At 32.6% G+C, this 17,259-nt stretch overlaps 1 protein-coding gene across 1 annotated transcript; it reads right to left on the reverse strand.

Moving 5' to 3' along the window:
- Positions 1-2,098: 2,098 nt before the first annotated feature.
- Positions 2,099-6,492, reverse strand: CSN3 (casein kappa). Its single transcript, XM_059066193.2, has 3 exons — positions 6,427-6,492; positions 3,725-3,757; positions 2,099-2,557 (listed from the first exon to the last, which is right to left on the reverse strand). Exons 1-3 carry the CDS (start codon positions 6,478-6,480, stop codon positions 2,099-2,101), a joined length of 546 nt encoding a protein of 181 aa, XP_058922176.1. The 5' UTR covers positions 6,481-6,492.
- Between the last annotated feature and the right edge of the window lie 10,767 nt (positions 6,493-17,259).

Below are 17,259 nucleotides of genomic sequence, written 5' to 3' on the forward strand. Positions count from 1 at the left end.
AATTATGAATTTTGCCTCCAATTAAATGTGTGTACTCAAACTCACACTAAATTTATCTTGGAATTTCAAAGTTTCAAATATCCCTGAGGTGTATTCACAGACTACTTCAAATTAAGAGATCCATTGCATTCAATTGGCTTTATTATGCAGGAATCAAAAAATTAAATGTGGCATGGATGCAAAATGTAAGGGGAGAAGAGAAAGGAGCCGAATCTGTGAAAATCATATTCTCTCTTCACTGAAGGCAGACAACTGGCTAAAGGAGAGTGTGAAGTAGTCATGTGGTTTCAGAAAGACCTATAAAAATGACAGTTTAGGAATTTAGTTCATAATGTGCTAACAGTTCTCATGATATGTAGACTTTTATTTAGCTTCCATGATTTTCCTAATGTCTGTATCAAGGAGTCTGTCAAATTAAATATCTAAATTTAAATATTTAAATTCAACATATAGCAAACTGAAATAATTGTCTTCACCTGATATTTACAGAAAGACACAGTCCTGTACATTCTTTTTTATAAGTGATATTATACAGTGCTTTTAACTTAGAAATCTAGGTTCATGACTTTTGAACAAATATAACTACTGAGATAATGATTATTCTGTTAAAAACAATCATGTAATAATGTATTTTAGATCAATAAAATGGACAATTGCATACTCAATTACTTGTTTTCATGTTGTCTCCATTAATTTTCTCCTTTTGTTTTCAAAATTTTAATGAGTCAAAGATTTATTAACTTATGTTTTTTTTCTTACCAGAGGTCCTATTAAACATAACTCAATAATAAAATTTACACATATGTTGATCTTGGGAAATTATAGTTTGTTTTCTGTTTTGGGTTTTTTTTTGTTGTTGTTGTTTTTTGCAAATTAGCCCATATGGAAATAGGTGACATACTAATTAAGCCTTACTATCTGAAATCAAGCAGGTTTGATTTGGTTCCCAGTTTTGAACTTTCTAGCTGTAGTAGCTTGCATCTATAGGCTTTTTTTTTTTTTTTTTTCATTTGTGAATTCAGGATGATAATATATCCATTCCACATGGCTGCTACAGGAATGAACTGAGATAGTTATGTAGTTTTGATAATTTAGTAAGGACTTGAGATATTAGTTGAAAATAAATTTTAGTATTTACTAATTTTACTTTATCTTTTCTAAAGCACTACATTTCATGGATTGATCACTTTTTACAACTCATTCACAATATGCTTTCTCACTTGAATCTCATAGCAACCAAAATTATGAGAAAATGAAAGTTCATTGAGAATAATGACTTGCCTAAGATCACACAATGGAAGAAGCAGCCTTCTCTGATTTAATACTGTTACCACTATGTCACACTGAGTTGTATTTTAAATCAAAAAGTGACACGGGAAGCCTATCATTTCCTTTCACTCTATTCATACCAAAATTAGAGTGCAAGAACACTGTTGAATTCAAGAACACTGTTATATAATTAAAATGTATTTAAACTCATATCCTATGTAAATTGTTCTAAAGAAGTTGTATTTTTGAGATAAGAAAAATCATGAGCTTAACATTGTCTTTTACTGCACTATCTTTGTCGGTGAATAGGATTAAAATAAAACAAATAGATTCTAGGAGTGTTCCAGTTGTTGAAAAAAGTTTGATAAAAAATTCCCGGGGGCTACCCTGGTGGCGCAGTGGTTGAGAATCGCCTGCCGATGCACGGGTTCGTGCCCCAGTCCAGGAAGACCCCACATTCCGCGGAGCGGCTAGGCCCGTGAGCCATGGCCGCTGAGCCTGTGCTCCGCAACGGGAGAGGCCAAAACAGTGAGAGGCCCGCGTACCGCCAAAAAAAAAAAAAAAGAGTTCCCAATTTTTCTTCATTTTGTAAAATACAATTATTTTTCATTTCTTGTTGGAAAAGAATCTAGTGTATCAATGCTAAGTCACCACCAAATTAAAGTTATAATTAGCCCATTTTGCCTGCTCCCGTAACAGATTTAATTTATCCATCTATACTATTTTAGATTTTATGATTGTTTTGATAAATCCATGAATCTTGTCTATTATTCATTTTGTCTTTTGCTCATTTACCTGTGTTGTCTTCTTTGATGTTTCCTTACAGTTTTTAGACCGCAGGTGAAGGAACTTGGACTGTGGTGGTCTCAGGTGTACTCGTGATGAATTCTGAGGAAGCTTCTGGAGTAACTACAGTGTTCACTATTTGTTCAGTGGTAGGTATAAGTGTAGGCTCAACAGTAGCAATGGTATTGATGATAGGGATGACTGTTTTATCCTGAGTTTTCTTTGGTGGGATGGCAATAAATGATGGACGTGGGTGTGGGTGATGTGCCAGAGTAGGTGGGTGGATATTTGGCAGGAATTGCCATTGAGGAATTTGGGCATGTGGCCTAACTACAACTGGCTTTGCATAATATGGGTAAAGCATAAATTGGTTATTAATTAGTGCAGCTGGTCTGTGCTGGTAGTAATTGAGTCCATAACTAGGATACCTACTCAGCACATAATGAATAGGGATATATTTTACTGTTTTTTCATTGAGCAATCTTTCATCGTTCCCACAGCGCTGCAAAAAAGAAGAAATTATGCAGAATAGTATTATTGTAGGCTAGAATGAAGAGATGTCTTAAAGCAGAATTTTTTTGAAATACAATGTTACAGTATTTGATGTTAAGTAAGTACAACATTGGACATAGTGAACCCAGCAACCATATTAGTTTATGAGATATGGATTTGTACACTTCCCTTCCACTTCTTGATTTTCAAGAAACGTTTAGAATAATATTAGTTTCAAAAAAATTAGGAGAGCTAATCCATAATGTAAATCACATTGACCAGAGCTTGGCATACACAAAAAGTGCTCAGTAAATGCTGTGCATTATAAGTACCACAGCTAGACCAGTCTCATAGAGTGCTTTGACATATAGTATACAAACATACTACACACAGAAAAAACTATGTATATATTTTTCCTTATACATGTATATATACATTCTCACCCCGTGTTTGTAATTGTTTTTTATTTTATTTATCTAGGGATTAGGCTGAGGGCATATTTTTTTCTAAACTAATTATAGCAGAATAGTAAAATAATGTGATATGGATTTCTGGATTTATACTCTGGATATTTTTCAGCCTAGTTTTATCCATTAAAGATCAGTTAGGAAATGTTCTATTTTTATTTGCTTCAGTTCTATTAATTATGTGCAGTTATAAAAATATGTCATTAGATCTTTCCATGTAAATAGAAACAAATCAACAAAATTACACTGCAAAGCAAGCCTTTCTCATGAAGGGAGACCTATTCATTCAAACAGGTTGGGGAAACAAAAGGTAGAAGTAAATACAAGTGTATGAGTAGTATTCAAAGAAGGGTCAGAGAGGGATCTTTCCCCAAGTCTTAAAAAGTAGGCAGGAGAAAAATTAAACTTTGCTTTTGTTTTCATTTTTTCCCACTACTAAATTCTGAGAGGGTTTTCTCATGTTGCTAAATACACATGAAAATCAAAAGACATGACTTGGCCTACAAAATGATACTGAGATTTTCAGATAAACATTGAGGTTGATTCATATGATTGGTTGTTGAAGTGATGTTTTTTACAAGGATTATTAGATTATTTCATGGAGTTTAAATATTTACTTAGTGTTTAGACAGAGGCATTTTAATATCATTAAACTTTGTATAATATTAAACTTTGGAGTTCACATCTCTACTGGAAACATTTAAACTTACTGTTGATTGTTCCTGGTTTTGCCCTTCTGCACTCTGGTGAGATTCAGAGAAAGAATGAGAAATAAGAAGTTAAAAAAAAGCAAGACAGAATCTAGGTTTTTTTTTTGTGGTTTTAAAAATATCTTTTATATCAAAGACAAAACATTTTTTTGTTTTTATTTTAGTATTGTGAAGTATTATAAAGGACTTTCCATGATTATCTAACCATAGTCTGTGAACCACTCAAGAAGTGACAGAAATATACTAACTAAAATAGTAATAATGAGCTCCATGGTTGTCTTTAAAAATTACTGTTTAGGGAGAAAAATTCAAGTTTGAAAAGAATATGATCATTTGACCCCAACAAATTTAATACATGATATTTGCTTAAATGAAGAACATGAACAACCTATATTCAGTTTGTATTGAATATACATTGTTAAAAATAAGAAGAGCATTGAGCATATTTTTCTGTTTTTGTTCTCCTACTAAGATGATTTATGAGGTTTTCTTGATTTAAAAAATCTAGCAAAACATCAGTATACAAGTGTTGTATAAATAATACCATTTAAAAAATCAATTTTTGTGTATTTATAGTGTTTTTCTTAATTCTGGATTACAACATTCATAGGAAATCAGGAGTTAGCAATTTTATGAAGCTTTAAAACTCAAAAGTTTTTTAAACTTTTGAGTGAGTTCATAATGGTAAATATTTTTTAAATGACAGTTCTAGTTTAACATTTCACACATATCACTTGGATATAAAAGACTCTACAAACCTTTTGGAAGTTGTAGGTATAGAAAATCAGAGATTAGAAAAAAAAACACTGGTAAGTAATAAAAGACAGAGACTTATTTTTCTCTAAATTTATTAAATCACTAGTTTAAAATTTAGAAAGTTATATAAATATTGAAAGTTTGCCTACACTCAAAATTCCTGATAGTCTAGACATTTAAATATAATACCAATCTGTATGTATTATGTATTCCTGGTATATGTTCATTTTAGTATCTTGTATCTTACTTCTTTTAAAAGAAGTATGATCTCTCATATCGTTTTTCCATTATATCATAGTTTTCATACTTACATATTCATAGTTGAAATATAATCAATGATTATGTCATGAAATGTTTGTTCTTTATTGTTAACCATTAAAGCTTTTTCCAAAAAATGTTTTATTATAAATAGAGACATGAATAACATCTGGATATCAGTGGCCTTTTAAATAGTTTTAATTGATTTCGTAAGACAGGTTTTCAAAAATGTGATTTTGGGGGGGAAATTCTTCGATAGAAATTATTAAACTGCTGTACAGAAAATTTATGCCAACTTATAATGCCACCAGTAGGCTATAAGATTGTGCAGTTCATCTCATAATTGCTAGTAATAAATTGTATCTTAAATATTTTTATTTTGGAGAGAAGGAATACATTTAGCACATAAAAGATGCCATGATATTGCTGTTTTAATTTGTATAATTTTGATTGCTCATAAGATTGGATGGTAAAATCTATAAACTTTCATTCTTCCTTTGAATTATTTGTTCATGTCTGTGGGGCTTGTAGCTTTGTGAAAACCAGAAGGAGTATTTGGGGGCTAGAGCAGGCTCAAGTAGCTCAAGAAGAGGTTGCTATAGGCCAGGCAGTTGTGGATCACTTTCTGATTTAAACTTTAATCCTTTTCACTCAAAGAGAAAACCCAAGTGCTAAATATGCAGTGGCCACAGTAAAATCAAATTTCAGAGAATAAATGAAAGAAAATAAATGTGAAAGTCATAGTAATTCAAATATTTAAAGAGCTTGACTCCAAGAATTTACCTAATAGAATTATTTGAGATATTAACTGAGAAGCAAATCTAAATTTAATAATAAATGAATTATGAAACAAGGACTAGCACCCTCCCATATTTTATAATTTAAGAGGAGGTCATAAAACATGAGACGTTTGCCTTCCTGTACTTGCTATTGGCAAATAAGTGCCTGGGATCCCCAAATGAACATGAAAATAAAACAGAGCAATAGGCAAAACAATAAGGAAATCAGTCAAAAAAATTAAAAGAAAAAAATTCCAAATATTTTTCTTGTTCCAATAGCCTTAATACACAACATGTAATTCAAGAAAATGCCTGAAAATCATAGAATTGTTTATGGATATAAGCCCTGAGAAGGAGTCTCAATTGACATAATGGGAAGATTATAACAAAAGTTACAATATGTTTGAATGTTAAAAGTACATGTCAAGTTATTTGAAATTGGTAAAAAAGCTTAAATGAGCTCCTAATCTTTTAAGAATTTAGTCCCTTAAGAGATTAGAGTCTGCATGAGATAGGAATTTAATTTAAAACATTTCTGATCCTGGTCTATGATTTCTGTATTTATTTTTTGTGAATTTTTAGAACACATTATAATTTAAAAATATTTTCAGTACTGTTTTTTCCCCAAAAATGTATTTTCTCTATCATATGAGAATTTTAAAGGTTTTCTATACATGATAAAGTATGATTTCTTGATTCCTGAAAACCAGAAGTATATTCAGAAGAACATGACTTTAATTTTATAAGAGAAATAAATGCAAAAATAAATTACTGTTAGGAAAATATAGTTAGTATGCAGCTGTTTTGTTCCATAAAATATAACTGTATTTAGAAATTTACATAATTAGAAACCTGAAGTAATTTTTTTTTAAAGTTTTGATACAAATTGATCAGATGAAATTAACTCACCAAAAAAGGCAGGGTTAATGCCAGGATAGTCACAACTAGGAAAAAACTCTTCATTATTGCACCTAAAAATAAAAATTAAAAACATCACATTAAAAGGATCTGTGGCTAATAATTTAAGAGTGATTTGGAAAAATGTCCTCTTTGGTTTAAGGAGAAAGAAAAAGTCAGATTTAGGGGTAGATTTAGCCAATGTGGAAAATCTATTTTATCAAAAGCTTTAGAAAAACCAAACAGTATAAAATGAATGAATTGAATTTTTGGTTATATTACTGAAAGTACCATTATAAGGTTAATCATATATTCAATTCACATGCACCAAGAACCTACTAGGAACAAAGCACTGTGTCAAGTGTTGAGATTATCAAGGTGAATTGGTCTTGCCAAGTAACATCAATTTTAGGAAGAGAGTTGCAACACACACAAATCACTGTTAGAGGAAAGAAAGTAGAAAATGTCACAAAAGTGGTTTTCTACAGATAGAAGTTTTCAGTTAAGAAATCAACAAATTATTTCTGTAGGAGATAGCATTATAGGTGGGACTTGCCCGTGCAGAGATTAATAGAGAGAAACTTCAAGTAGAGGAGAAAGCCTTGGGAATATCTATGGGCATTTGAATGGAGAGAAGGGAAATACAAAGTTGGAAAGAAAGTTGAGGGAAGAAAAAGCAGAGGTCTTAAATGCCAGGTTGAAGATTTAGGCATGCCTTTCTAAACAACGGAAAGCAGTTGAGTGGTTTCAGGTTAGAGACTGAGCTGACTACACATTCCTTTGGAGAACTGAGTTCTATCTCAGGCTCTATCTCTATTTGTGTAATTTTGGCCAAGTAATTTCCTTTATGTGGGCCTTACTACTGTTACCTATAAACAAAAGTTAGAATTGAAATTTCTGAAATTCTATAATTCCATGATTAATCTAACAGAAGCATGTAAAATGGAGGAGATGGGGGGCATACTGAAACTACATCTTTAATAATCTGCTTCTCCAGTAATCATAAATGATGTGATTAACTTGATCATTTTAATGAAAAAATATAAGATATGACAATTACAGGTCTCTGGCTGAAATATTTGAAGAAGTAAATAAACCTTACCTTTGTAAAAGAGTATAGGGTAGTTACGCATATTTATTTGATTAAAAAAATTGCCTTTTTAGAAAGATACATATAACACTTCAAACTTTTAATATTTAAATATGTATTGTATTTATGAAGTAAATACTAACTACGTCTTGTTGCAGCTATTGTTATTGCTATACTTGTATAGACTTGAAGACTACAAACTGAGTTTTACAAAAGAGGGTCACAGAGCTAAAGGTCAGGCTTGGTAAAGACAGCACACATCAGACTCCATTCACCTTTGATTTTCAGCTAAGAATGATTAGAAATGCTGTCTACTAAACTGACTTCAGAACCTCTGATGGGATATCATTGGATGGAAAAGCACTCACATGTGATCAAATTTGAACAACCTACAGCATAGGTTGTTTCCTCTCAGGTTTCACTGAGAAGAATGGAGTTCCTTATTCATTCTTCACTTGCCAGTTAACTTTTTCTTAATTGAAATAGATTTGACATATAACATTGTGTAAATTTAAGGTGTACAACATGTAGATTTGATGTATTTGTATAATTGTAATATGATTGCCATTGTAGTGATAATTAACACCTCTGTCATGTCACATAATTATCATTTCTTTTTAGTGGTTGGAATAATTAAGATCTAGTCCCTTAGCAAGCTTGATGATTATAATATAGTATAGTGAATATAGAAAACAATATTGTACAATAATCACTGTTTAACTTTTAAGACTGTAGACTGAACAATAATATTTCCATGGTGAAACACAGACTTCTTTACAATTCACACAAAATTGTAACACAAGCATACTCACACAAAAACAATCTGTAAAATGATAGTAGTTCCTCCCTTTTTAGCATAAACAGAGATCAGAGAGATAAAACCATACTTCACTTGTCGGTTACTTAAACCAATGAGTACTTGAATTTGCCTTCATCACTTGGTAAGACAGAAAAATTTGTGACATAGAAGAACTATTCAGCTTTCATTAGGATATGTAAGTCATGTTTTTTTTAAAGCTTTATTATAACAAATAAAATTATAACCTTTAGATATAAATAAAATTTTGAAATTAATAAAGGATCAATCTGGATTATTATGCACTTTCATCTTCCTAAGAAGTTAGCCCTCCACATTTGTCTGTAGGAATAGGTACATTGTCTTGAACAATGAACCTGTTTTTAGAATTTACATTGTCTTCAATAGTTTAGCCAGGATCAAACCTTGACTTTAACCCAAAGTGAAGTTAAAAATAAATTTGATGATAACATTATACAGAATCTAAGGTTTAGGTTTGAAACTAATATCAAAATGATACCAAGGCATATTCAAGCTTAACAATAAAGTTAAAAGGAAGAAAATGTGCTTCTAAAATAACATTGGTGGTGTTATTACTAACTACTGTGAAAAAGAAACATTCTCTCTGGACGTTTTAATATGATTACCTTTCCTGTGCTCGTCAGGTCTTGCTTGGCAGTAGGTTGAGTTGGCCTCTCGACTGTAGGGAAGACCCAAGGTAAATAACTGGAGACTAATTAAAGGGTGTTAGTGCCTTGCGTCATGCGATTTATCTTCCTTCTACATTGCACCCAATAGGAAGATGACAGAAAGGAAAGATTTGACGATAGCAGGACCATCTTTGCGTCTATCTCGGTTAATGAAATGCAGAGGGGGAAATAGAGTTGTCATTCATACGGTTTGAAAAGAGATTATTCACACTTTTTAAAGAATGAATTTTTATGCTTTATGAAAAGATATGGAGAAGTTTTAAAAATATTAACTGCAGTCTTAATCAACTAACGATACCTATTTGAATTTAAAGCTATTGTTAAAATGAAAAATAGCTAACCACAGCACTTTTACATTTCAAATGTTTTTTTTTTTTTTAATTTAAGACCCTGGGTATCAAGTGACCCTATATATATTATGGGCTGTGGTTGGTCATATTCTTCCAGAATTAAAACCATCAATATTTAAAAACTAGAAAACTGACCATGTCTTATATACTCAAGAACAACTTCTTACAAGTTATATCCAAATGTAAAATAGTTTAATCAATATAAAGTAGGGATCCATTTGCATTTTATTCTTCAGTAAGTTCATGGTATAAGCATGCAATAAGCACCTATTGATTGATTAACCTCTTATGAATCAAAGTTGCACTTAGATTTTTAAATTTCAATAATATAGGTGAACCATTCTGGATGTATAAAATTAAATTATTGAATTCAGAATAATTGTTCTGTTTCAAAGGCAGCTCATTCTGACTTACAAAATATATATCATGAAACCACCAATATGGGGAATATTTTGGTAAAATACAGCTAACCAAATAATTTGCCTAGATAATTCAGGGAAGAATATTTTCTTTTGCTTACATGTCTCTGGAAAAAAACATTAACTGTGACTTCACGTTAGCTGTGAAGTCCTGGCCAGATTGAGGTATTTACAGGAATCAATGTAGGACTGCCAGAATACAAACAAGAAACAATAACAGCATTGTGTTGTATTCCTCTTTTTCTTAGAAGTATTTCATGTCTGAGAAAGTTAGGAATGATGTTCACAGCCCTGAAATGCTTATTCAGTTTGTGTGGAGTAAGTTGAGATTTTCTATTTCTTAAAATAGTTGATTTCTGAAGTTCAGAGAAAGATGGCAGAGTTTCAAAACTGCTAAAACATGCTGCTAAAGTAGTAAGACCAGCCAATCTATTTGGACTGTTCAGTTACATCATTTTCCTTTGGTCATCTGGGTCAAGTGATGGTTGGAAGATTATGTTCTGGTCAGTCCTCAAATTATGAAAGTATTCTGTTCCACATGGTAATTTCTTTGCCATTGATGCAGAGCCATAAAATGATACTGATTTTCAGTTGAGAGTTTATTTATTTAATTCACAAGTACCAGAGACTCAGAGTACCTTCAATGACATTGTTTTGTCAGGATAATATATTTCACCTGGGAATGCTAGGAATCCTTCTCCCTACTAAAAGAAAAACATTTCTACATTTCTTCTGGGCCCCTTGGGAACTTTGCAAAATTAGATATTATTCTTTTAACACTTAAATTATTTCAGGTACTGTTCCAGGCATTAAGTAGTAGCCAAAGCAAGCAAAGATCGTTGCCCTTGTGGAACTTATAGTCTAAAATTAACTTGAATACTAGTGACACTGAACATTCCCCATATCATATATATCCACCTCAGGCAATCTAAGAGAGCTAAAGAGTTTAGAGTAATTGTTGTAGACAAATTAGGTGTATTCTATTCTGGAGCTCTTCAGATACCCTAGTGTTTTCCAAAGAAAAGCTCTTAAAAGAAGAATCAAATCTCCTACAAAATGAAATCTCCCAGGGTGTCAGTATGATGCTGAACAGTCTCCAAACTTATTGTGTTTGTGATCTGGAACTGATTCACCAGCCTTGATCTAGTTACATATTCATCTGAGGGGCCATGATGGACTCCTGAAACATCCCTGGAATATGGGAGGAGCACCAGCAGGGTTTCTCAGTCAAGCTACAACTTCCTTGTGTTTAGATCCTGGTAAGCAGTGTCCATTTATATAACTCTGACACACTGGAGCTATTGTATTTTGTAAGAAGTTCATATTTCCAGCACTATGAAATAAACATTTTGTGATAAGTGGAAAGATGATTATTGACTCATATGCATTCTTTTACCCATAGCAGCTTCTTCTTATTCTGTTAGTGTTTCTTACATCTGTTATGTACTTTATTTCTATTTTCTCTTCTTTTGGTGGTATTAACTTGCATGTGGTTTCATTATTATTTTTTCTGTCTCATTTTATTTTTTAGCAACTTCATTAGTACCAAGCTGATCTCAATACCATGTGCTTGAAGTACAACAATGTTTGTGATAGTAGTCACAATGTAAATAACTAACATAACTTTCTATATTATTAATTCTTAAGACATCAGAAAAGTAACATTTTAGTGTAGAAATTTGTATGCTTCAGAAACCACTGCTGTTGTGTAAAAATCATGGGAAAATAGCATTAAATGCTCTCAAAATTGTTTTAACACTAACAAAGTGGAATATCACAATTTTGCTGTCCTGTAGATCATTCAGTTAAATAAAAAATGCACAGACATATACAGTTCTTATTAAAAAATAGGGCACTTTGTGGAATAGAGTAGATAGTCATGATTTCTCCTTGCAGGGAACATCTAAAGAGAACATGTTTTCAGCTGAACATTGATAGGAAGAGTGTGAGGAGACATTGGATGTCATCTGGAGCCCAGAATGGGGTGTTATTCTGACATTAGCATTAATGCACACATAAATTCATGCTTTAGTGACTTTCCAGGGTTTCTGGGTCCCATTTAAAGACACAGATTACAAAATACAAGGAGTAATCAAGAAAACTTTTCATTTCTGTAAAGTGTTAATTAGCCAATGTGGTCTTAGGGCTCTCAGTAATTCTGTCCTACATTTACTTCCATAGGTTTTTTATTCCTTTTTGGCCATTCAAAACAGATAGGTCAACTCTGACCTCCATATGGCCGAATCCATTGCTAACATTTAGATCCTCTGCTTAGTCAATCTCAGCAGCTTTTCAAATGGTGATTGGTCTTTCTGACTTGTAAGATTTTTTTTTTTTTCTGTTTTTTTTTCCTCTCAAATCACTAGCTGCTCTTACTTTCTCTCTTGGTTCCTTTTATTTTCTTCAAACTTTAAAGTTGGGAAAACTTTTAAAGATTCTTCCTGAGTTCACCACTCCTCTACCTTTCTCCCTAGTCTCTATCTTTAATATCATTCTAGTTGACCTATTCCATTCCTATAGTCTTAAATATCATCTACATGCAGTTGACTTCATTGAACTACAGATTTAAGTATCTAAGAGTTTTGTAACACCTCTGTTTGTATTTGAATTAGACACCCCAAATTTACCATGAACAAAACCTAATATTTGATCTACAAACATATCCCTGTCTCATATAAGTCCTCCACTAGTCTTTTCCTTTTTAATAAATGGTGCTATGATACCCAATGGGTCAAGAGAAAATCCTATGGGTCATCTTTTGTCCCACCTCCGTTATGATCCATTAGAAGAATGATAAGCCCTGTCTTAATAATATATGCTGAATCTGCCACCACTTTCCAGTCTTACCTAATGAGGCCCAACTACTGACACTGAACACCTGACTATCCCAACAGTTCCCTGTCTGATCTCACTACTTTCACTCTTGTCATCTTACAATCATTCTTTACACAGCCATAAAAATGTCATTTTGGGACATATATCTAATATGATTATTCTCCAGCTTAAAATCTTTCAGTGGTTTCCTATAGCAGTTATAGTAAGTTCCAAACCTTTTACCAGAGCCTACTAGTCTCTCTTTATTCCTCTCATCTTATCTTCTACCAATCTTCCTCTCAGTACATGCCAGCTTCAACAAACTTTCTGTTCCTAGAAAATACCAAACTCTGGGATTTCTGGGAAAATCAGGAACTTTTCTCTGGTGTTCATAGTCCCAGTTTTTCTCACTACTGTCTCCCATATATTATTCAGGTTTCAGCTTGAATATCTTCTTCTCAGAGATGCTTTCCTTGGCACTTTTTCTGAGTAGTCATTTCCTTTTCTTCATCAGTCTATTATTCTACTTTATAATTTTCTTCATAACTTATCACAAAAAGAAATGATTTTTAAAATTTGTATATGTTTGTTTACTATTCTCTGTCTTCTTCCACAGAGAAGAAGAAAAGGAAATGACTGAAAGGAAAGTTAGGATATAGCTTTCCCAGTGCATAGACCTTTGTCAGGCACATATGAAACACTCAAATATTTGTTGCAGAAATGATTAATTATATAGACTATTTGTTTAAGTTGCAAATTCTGGCCTCACTCCACACCACTGAGTAAGAATTTTAAGTGGAGAAGTGTCCCTGGAAATCTGCACAGTTAGTAAGAGTCTAAATAAATTTTTGTTCAGATGGAAGTTTGGAAATCACTACTTTCTTCTTGATGAAGTCAAAACCTGGTCATGAAGAACTTCTAAAGTGGACAAGCATATTATCTGTTTCCCCTGGAATTGTAATTTATTTCAATGAAGAGCTAGTATATGCGGTGAAGTGATGGATTTTTCTGGGATTAATTTTTCTGTGAGAGCATTAGAACTGAATTCCCCCAAGTGCTGGGGAAGCTGGCCTCAAGCTGGACTATCATTTGGAGTGACTGCAGCTGGATTTCAGTGTGGCCCTCTGGATTTTTTCATTCCAGTACCAAAGTCTTGGATTGTTGAGGGAAACTGGAGGCTTTCTTAAGCTATGGAAGGGACGGGAACTTCAGTTGTCAATTCCTCACTTTCCACCTTGTTTCGTTGCTGTTAACTGCCTTCAGCTACCTTGATTTGATGCAACTTTGGCAGGAAGTTTCAACTCTGCCTGGGTATTAATAAATTGACATAGAAATCTGGAAAAATACTACCTTTCAGATATCTTAGCTAATTGTTTATGAAAATAACGCATCAGGTGATATTTGTTTTCTATATTTGTGTAAAAGAAATGTTATATACTAAACAAGATTATTAGTAAGATATTTATTACCTTTCCTTTTCTTTCTCAGATCAGAGTTTTTTTCTTTCTTATTTTTTAACATCTTTATTGGAGTATAATTGCTTTACAATGGTGTGTTCGTTTCTGCTTTATAACGAAGTGAATCAGCTATACATATACATAAGCACTATTGTTGATGATAGTAGAAATGTTTAAAATATTTTACAAAAATATTTTAATAAGAGAGAGTTTATTTCGATTACATCATGGCAAGTGAGGGATTTAAACTGTTGTGTTGGTTGGATCATGGAAGTACACACATTCGTACCTCTGAGTAGAGACCCTAACAATTTCTACCGGAGAAAAAGATTGAAATAAATTGTAACTTAATGGGGCTAAGTGAAAACCCTGTAACATTTGTTTTCATGGAATGATGTGTTCCGATCCACAGACAACAAAGTTAAAAAGCACATGCTGGGGACTTCCCTAGCAATCCAGTGGTTAAGACTCTGTGCTCCCAGTGCAGGGGGGTAACTAGGATCCTGCAGGCCAAAAACCCAAAAAACAAAAACAAACAAAAAAAACACATGCTTTGTACTCTGTATACTTACCACCGGTTTCATCTTAGATTGCACTGGGACTTCTCTTTCTTGTTTAATGCTCATTAAGAGGGGTAGTTGTAGAGACAGACGCAGGTACTGGAATAGGAGGATAAAAGTAGGCACACTATGGATATAGGAATGGTGGATATAGATGAAATGGATACTGGTAAGGGGGCAAAAAAAGCTGTGAAAGTAGTTCATCACTCCCACTGACCTGTTGAGAGAAAGAAATTAAATGAACATGTAGGTTTTAATTTTTAAGTAGATGTTATAGAATCTGTGAAATCATTTACAATTTCTGTGTAAACTATGAAGAGGGATTGGATTAATTTGCATAATTTTAGAAAATTTTAGGAAATTACTTAGAGATAACAATGTTCTTGTACCTTTCTACTCATAGCCAAATTTTCCTGATAATTGCTTCTGTAAATATAAGGTCAAGGGGAGGGTTTTGATGAGGAGACATCAGATTTCTCTCTTTGCATTTATACAAGGTCTTTACCCAAATACTTTAGACATAATCTCTCCTATTTCTTTTCTTCCTTCCCGCTTTCCCTCTCTACCTTCCATCCATATTCCTATCAATTTCTATATCCTTAATACTCTATAGTTTTGGCCTCAAAATCATGCTTCTTTTCAGATAATAAGACTTATCTGAGTATAAACAAGTTCCTACACAAAACATTCCCATTTCAAATTTTATTTTCTTAAACATTTTTTTATAACTGTTTAGACCAAAGTAAGCTTTTAGTGAATTGCCGCTGGTGGGGTCATCAAAGCAGGCCCATATTTCCTAATTCTCAAGTTTTTGTTATTATTATTATTGTTATTATTACCTTCTCTGGACTGGGTTTTGTAGAGTTAAAGCAGAGTGGAGGCATGAGTGATTATGCACCTTTATTAGGCTAGATAATTTTAGTAAAAAATATTATAATCCAATTCATCATAAAGTGATTCAAGTTTCAATTTGGTCCCACTTTTTAAGATGCTGAGATAATTCTCTTTCTAACAAGCAGGGGTCAAATCCCCGAAGGCTTAACCTCTGTTGAGTCTAATACCCAAACTCTTTAAGGATTTTTCTAGAGTTTGAGAAGCTTGGATAAAGGAATATCTTTAACCACAGTTATGGATATTTCACATGGAAATCTTACATGTTAAAAAGAGAAAGTGTAACTTACACTTAGTTCTTCTCTTTCTTTGTCTTGAGAGACCTAAAGATCAAATAGTAAAGTTAATTCATCTCATGCTAAGAAAACACACAAACTGAAAAACGTATACATATGCATGAAAGAAAGCATTTGACTATCCACTACCTAATATTGTTTCATAGTATCCTTTTTTTATTATCTAGGATTTGAGCTTCCAGAAAGTATTGTAGAAATTATTTTTCTTCAAAGTGTTAACATTTATTCTAAATGCCTCAAATTCACCACTGCACCAAGGTTATGTGGAATTAATCTACACACTGAACAGTATATGATTTATAAATTGTATAGAATACAATTTTAAAAAGCCAAATATTAGACATGCTTAAAATAGAAAAAATTTCTAGGATTCATGAATCAACATGAACCACCCCCCCCAAAAAAAAACAATAAATACTCTGGAATGTAGAAGTACTCACTGGGAAACCAATGGTTACTGCCAAGATGGCTGTGAGCAGAAGGAGAACTTTTATCGTATTCAGAAGTAGTCTAGGAGTAATAGAAAGACCAAATGCTAACACAAATTCAGAAGATCTAGTTGTAGTACAAATTATGTTACTAATAGCTCTTTGACCTTGGACCAGTTACTTAACAATCTTAGGGCATCAACCTATTAGGAGAACATTATTTTTTAGGTAGACAAATGTATTTTGCAATTTTGATGTTGCATCAATTCTTTTAAAAACAAATATTCACATATTATTTAAGAATAATACTTCTCTGTACATGGTAATAAGAGTAGCTTATGGAAAGAAATATGGCCTTGGTTATACAGAGACTATTAGTGTGGGGATAAGCAGTTACTTAGTGATCTCAATAAGTTCAAAACAACATTCCATATAATAATGACCATGAAATTAATTTAGGTGACAGATTATTTGCATTGGTTCCCAGGCAGCCCCCCAAAATTCCATGCTGTTTGAAGGGATCTATTTTTGACATTTGGTAAAGGACATTTCCAAAGCATTTTGTTCTACTTTAATATCTATTGTAGACTCCTTACCTTTTGATACACATTGTTATAGTATGTCAGTTATAATTACTAATAAATGTTTGAGAAATCTTAGCTAAATTAAATATTTAACTAATGATCATATTATATAATAGAGAAGTAGACAATAAAACACAGAAACTTGCATTCAAAAATACTTTGTCATTAATACAATACACATGTGTATAATATTAGACTTCAAACACGAATGGGCAGTTTTCCCGATGGGATGGTATCATTCGTTGTTAGTTCTCTTCTTTGTCATGGTGTAGATGCAGGCAACACTAGAGAACATAGGAGGGGTCTGGGAAAGGCAATCAGATTGGAAAGTGGGGTTGGCTAGGGGACTTTTCTTCACGTTGCCCTCATATTTATTCCGTTATTTATTCATAAAGTATTTCTTGATGACTGATTGTCAAACACTATTCTAGGTATTGGATATAGATGGCA

The sequence above is a fragment of the Kogia breviceps genome, chromosome 6 (assembly GCF_026419965.1).
Source record: "Kogia breviceps isolate mKogBre1 chromosome 6, mKogBre1 haplotype 1, whole genome shotgun sequence".
Taxonomy (NCBI): Eukaryota; Metazoa; Chordata; class Mammalia; order Artiodactyla; family Physeteridae; genus Kogia; species Kogia breviceps.

Bases quoted from the DNA above. Each gene is read 5' to 3' on its own strand.
- CSN3 (XM_059066193.2), bottom strand. From the start codon at position 6,480: ATGAAGAGTTTTTTCCTAGTTGTGACTATCCTGGCATTAACCCTGCCT. The intron at 3,758-6,426 runs GTGAGTTAATTT...GAATCTCACCAG, and splicing joins CATTAACCCTGCCTTTTTTG to AGTGCAGAAGGGCAAAACCA. The intron at 2,558-3,724 runs GTAAGTTTAAAT...TCTTTTTTGCAG, and splicing joins AAAACCAGGAACAATCAACA to CGCTGTGGGAACGATGAAAG.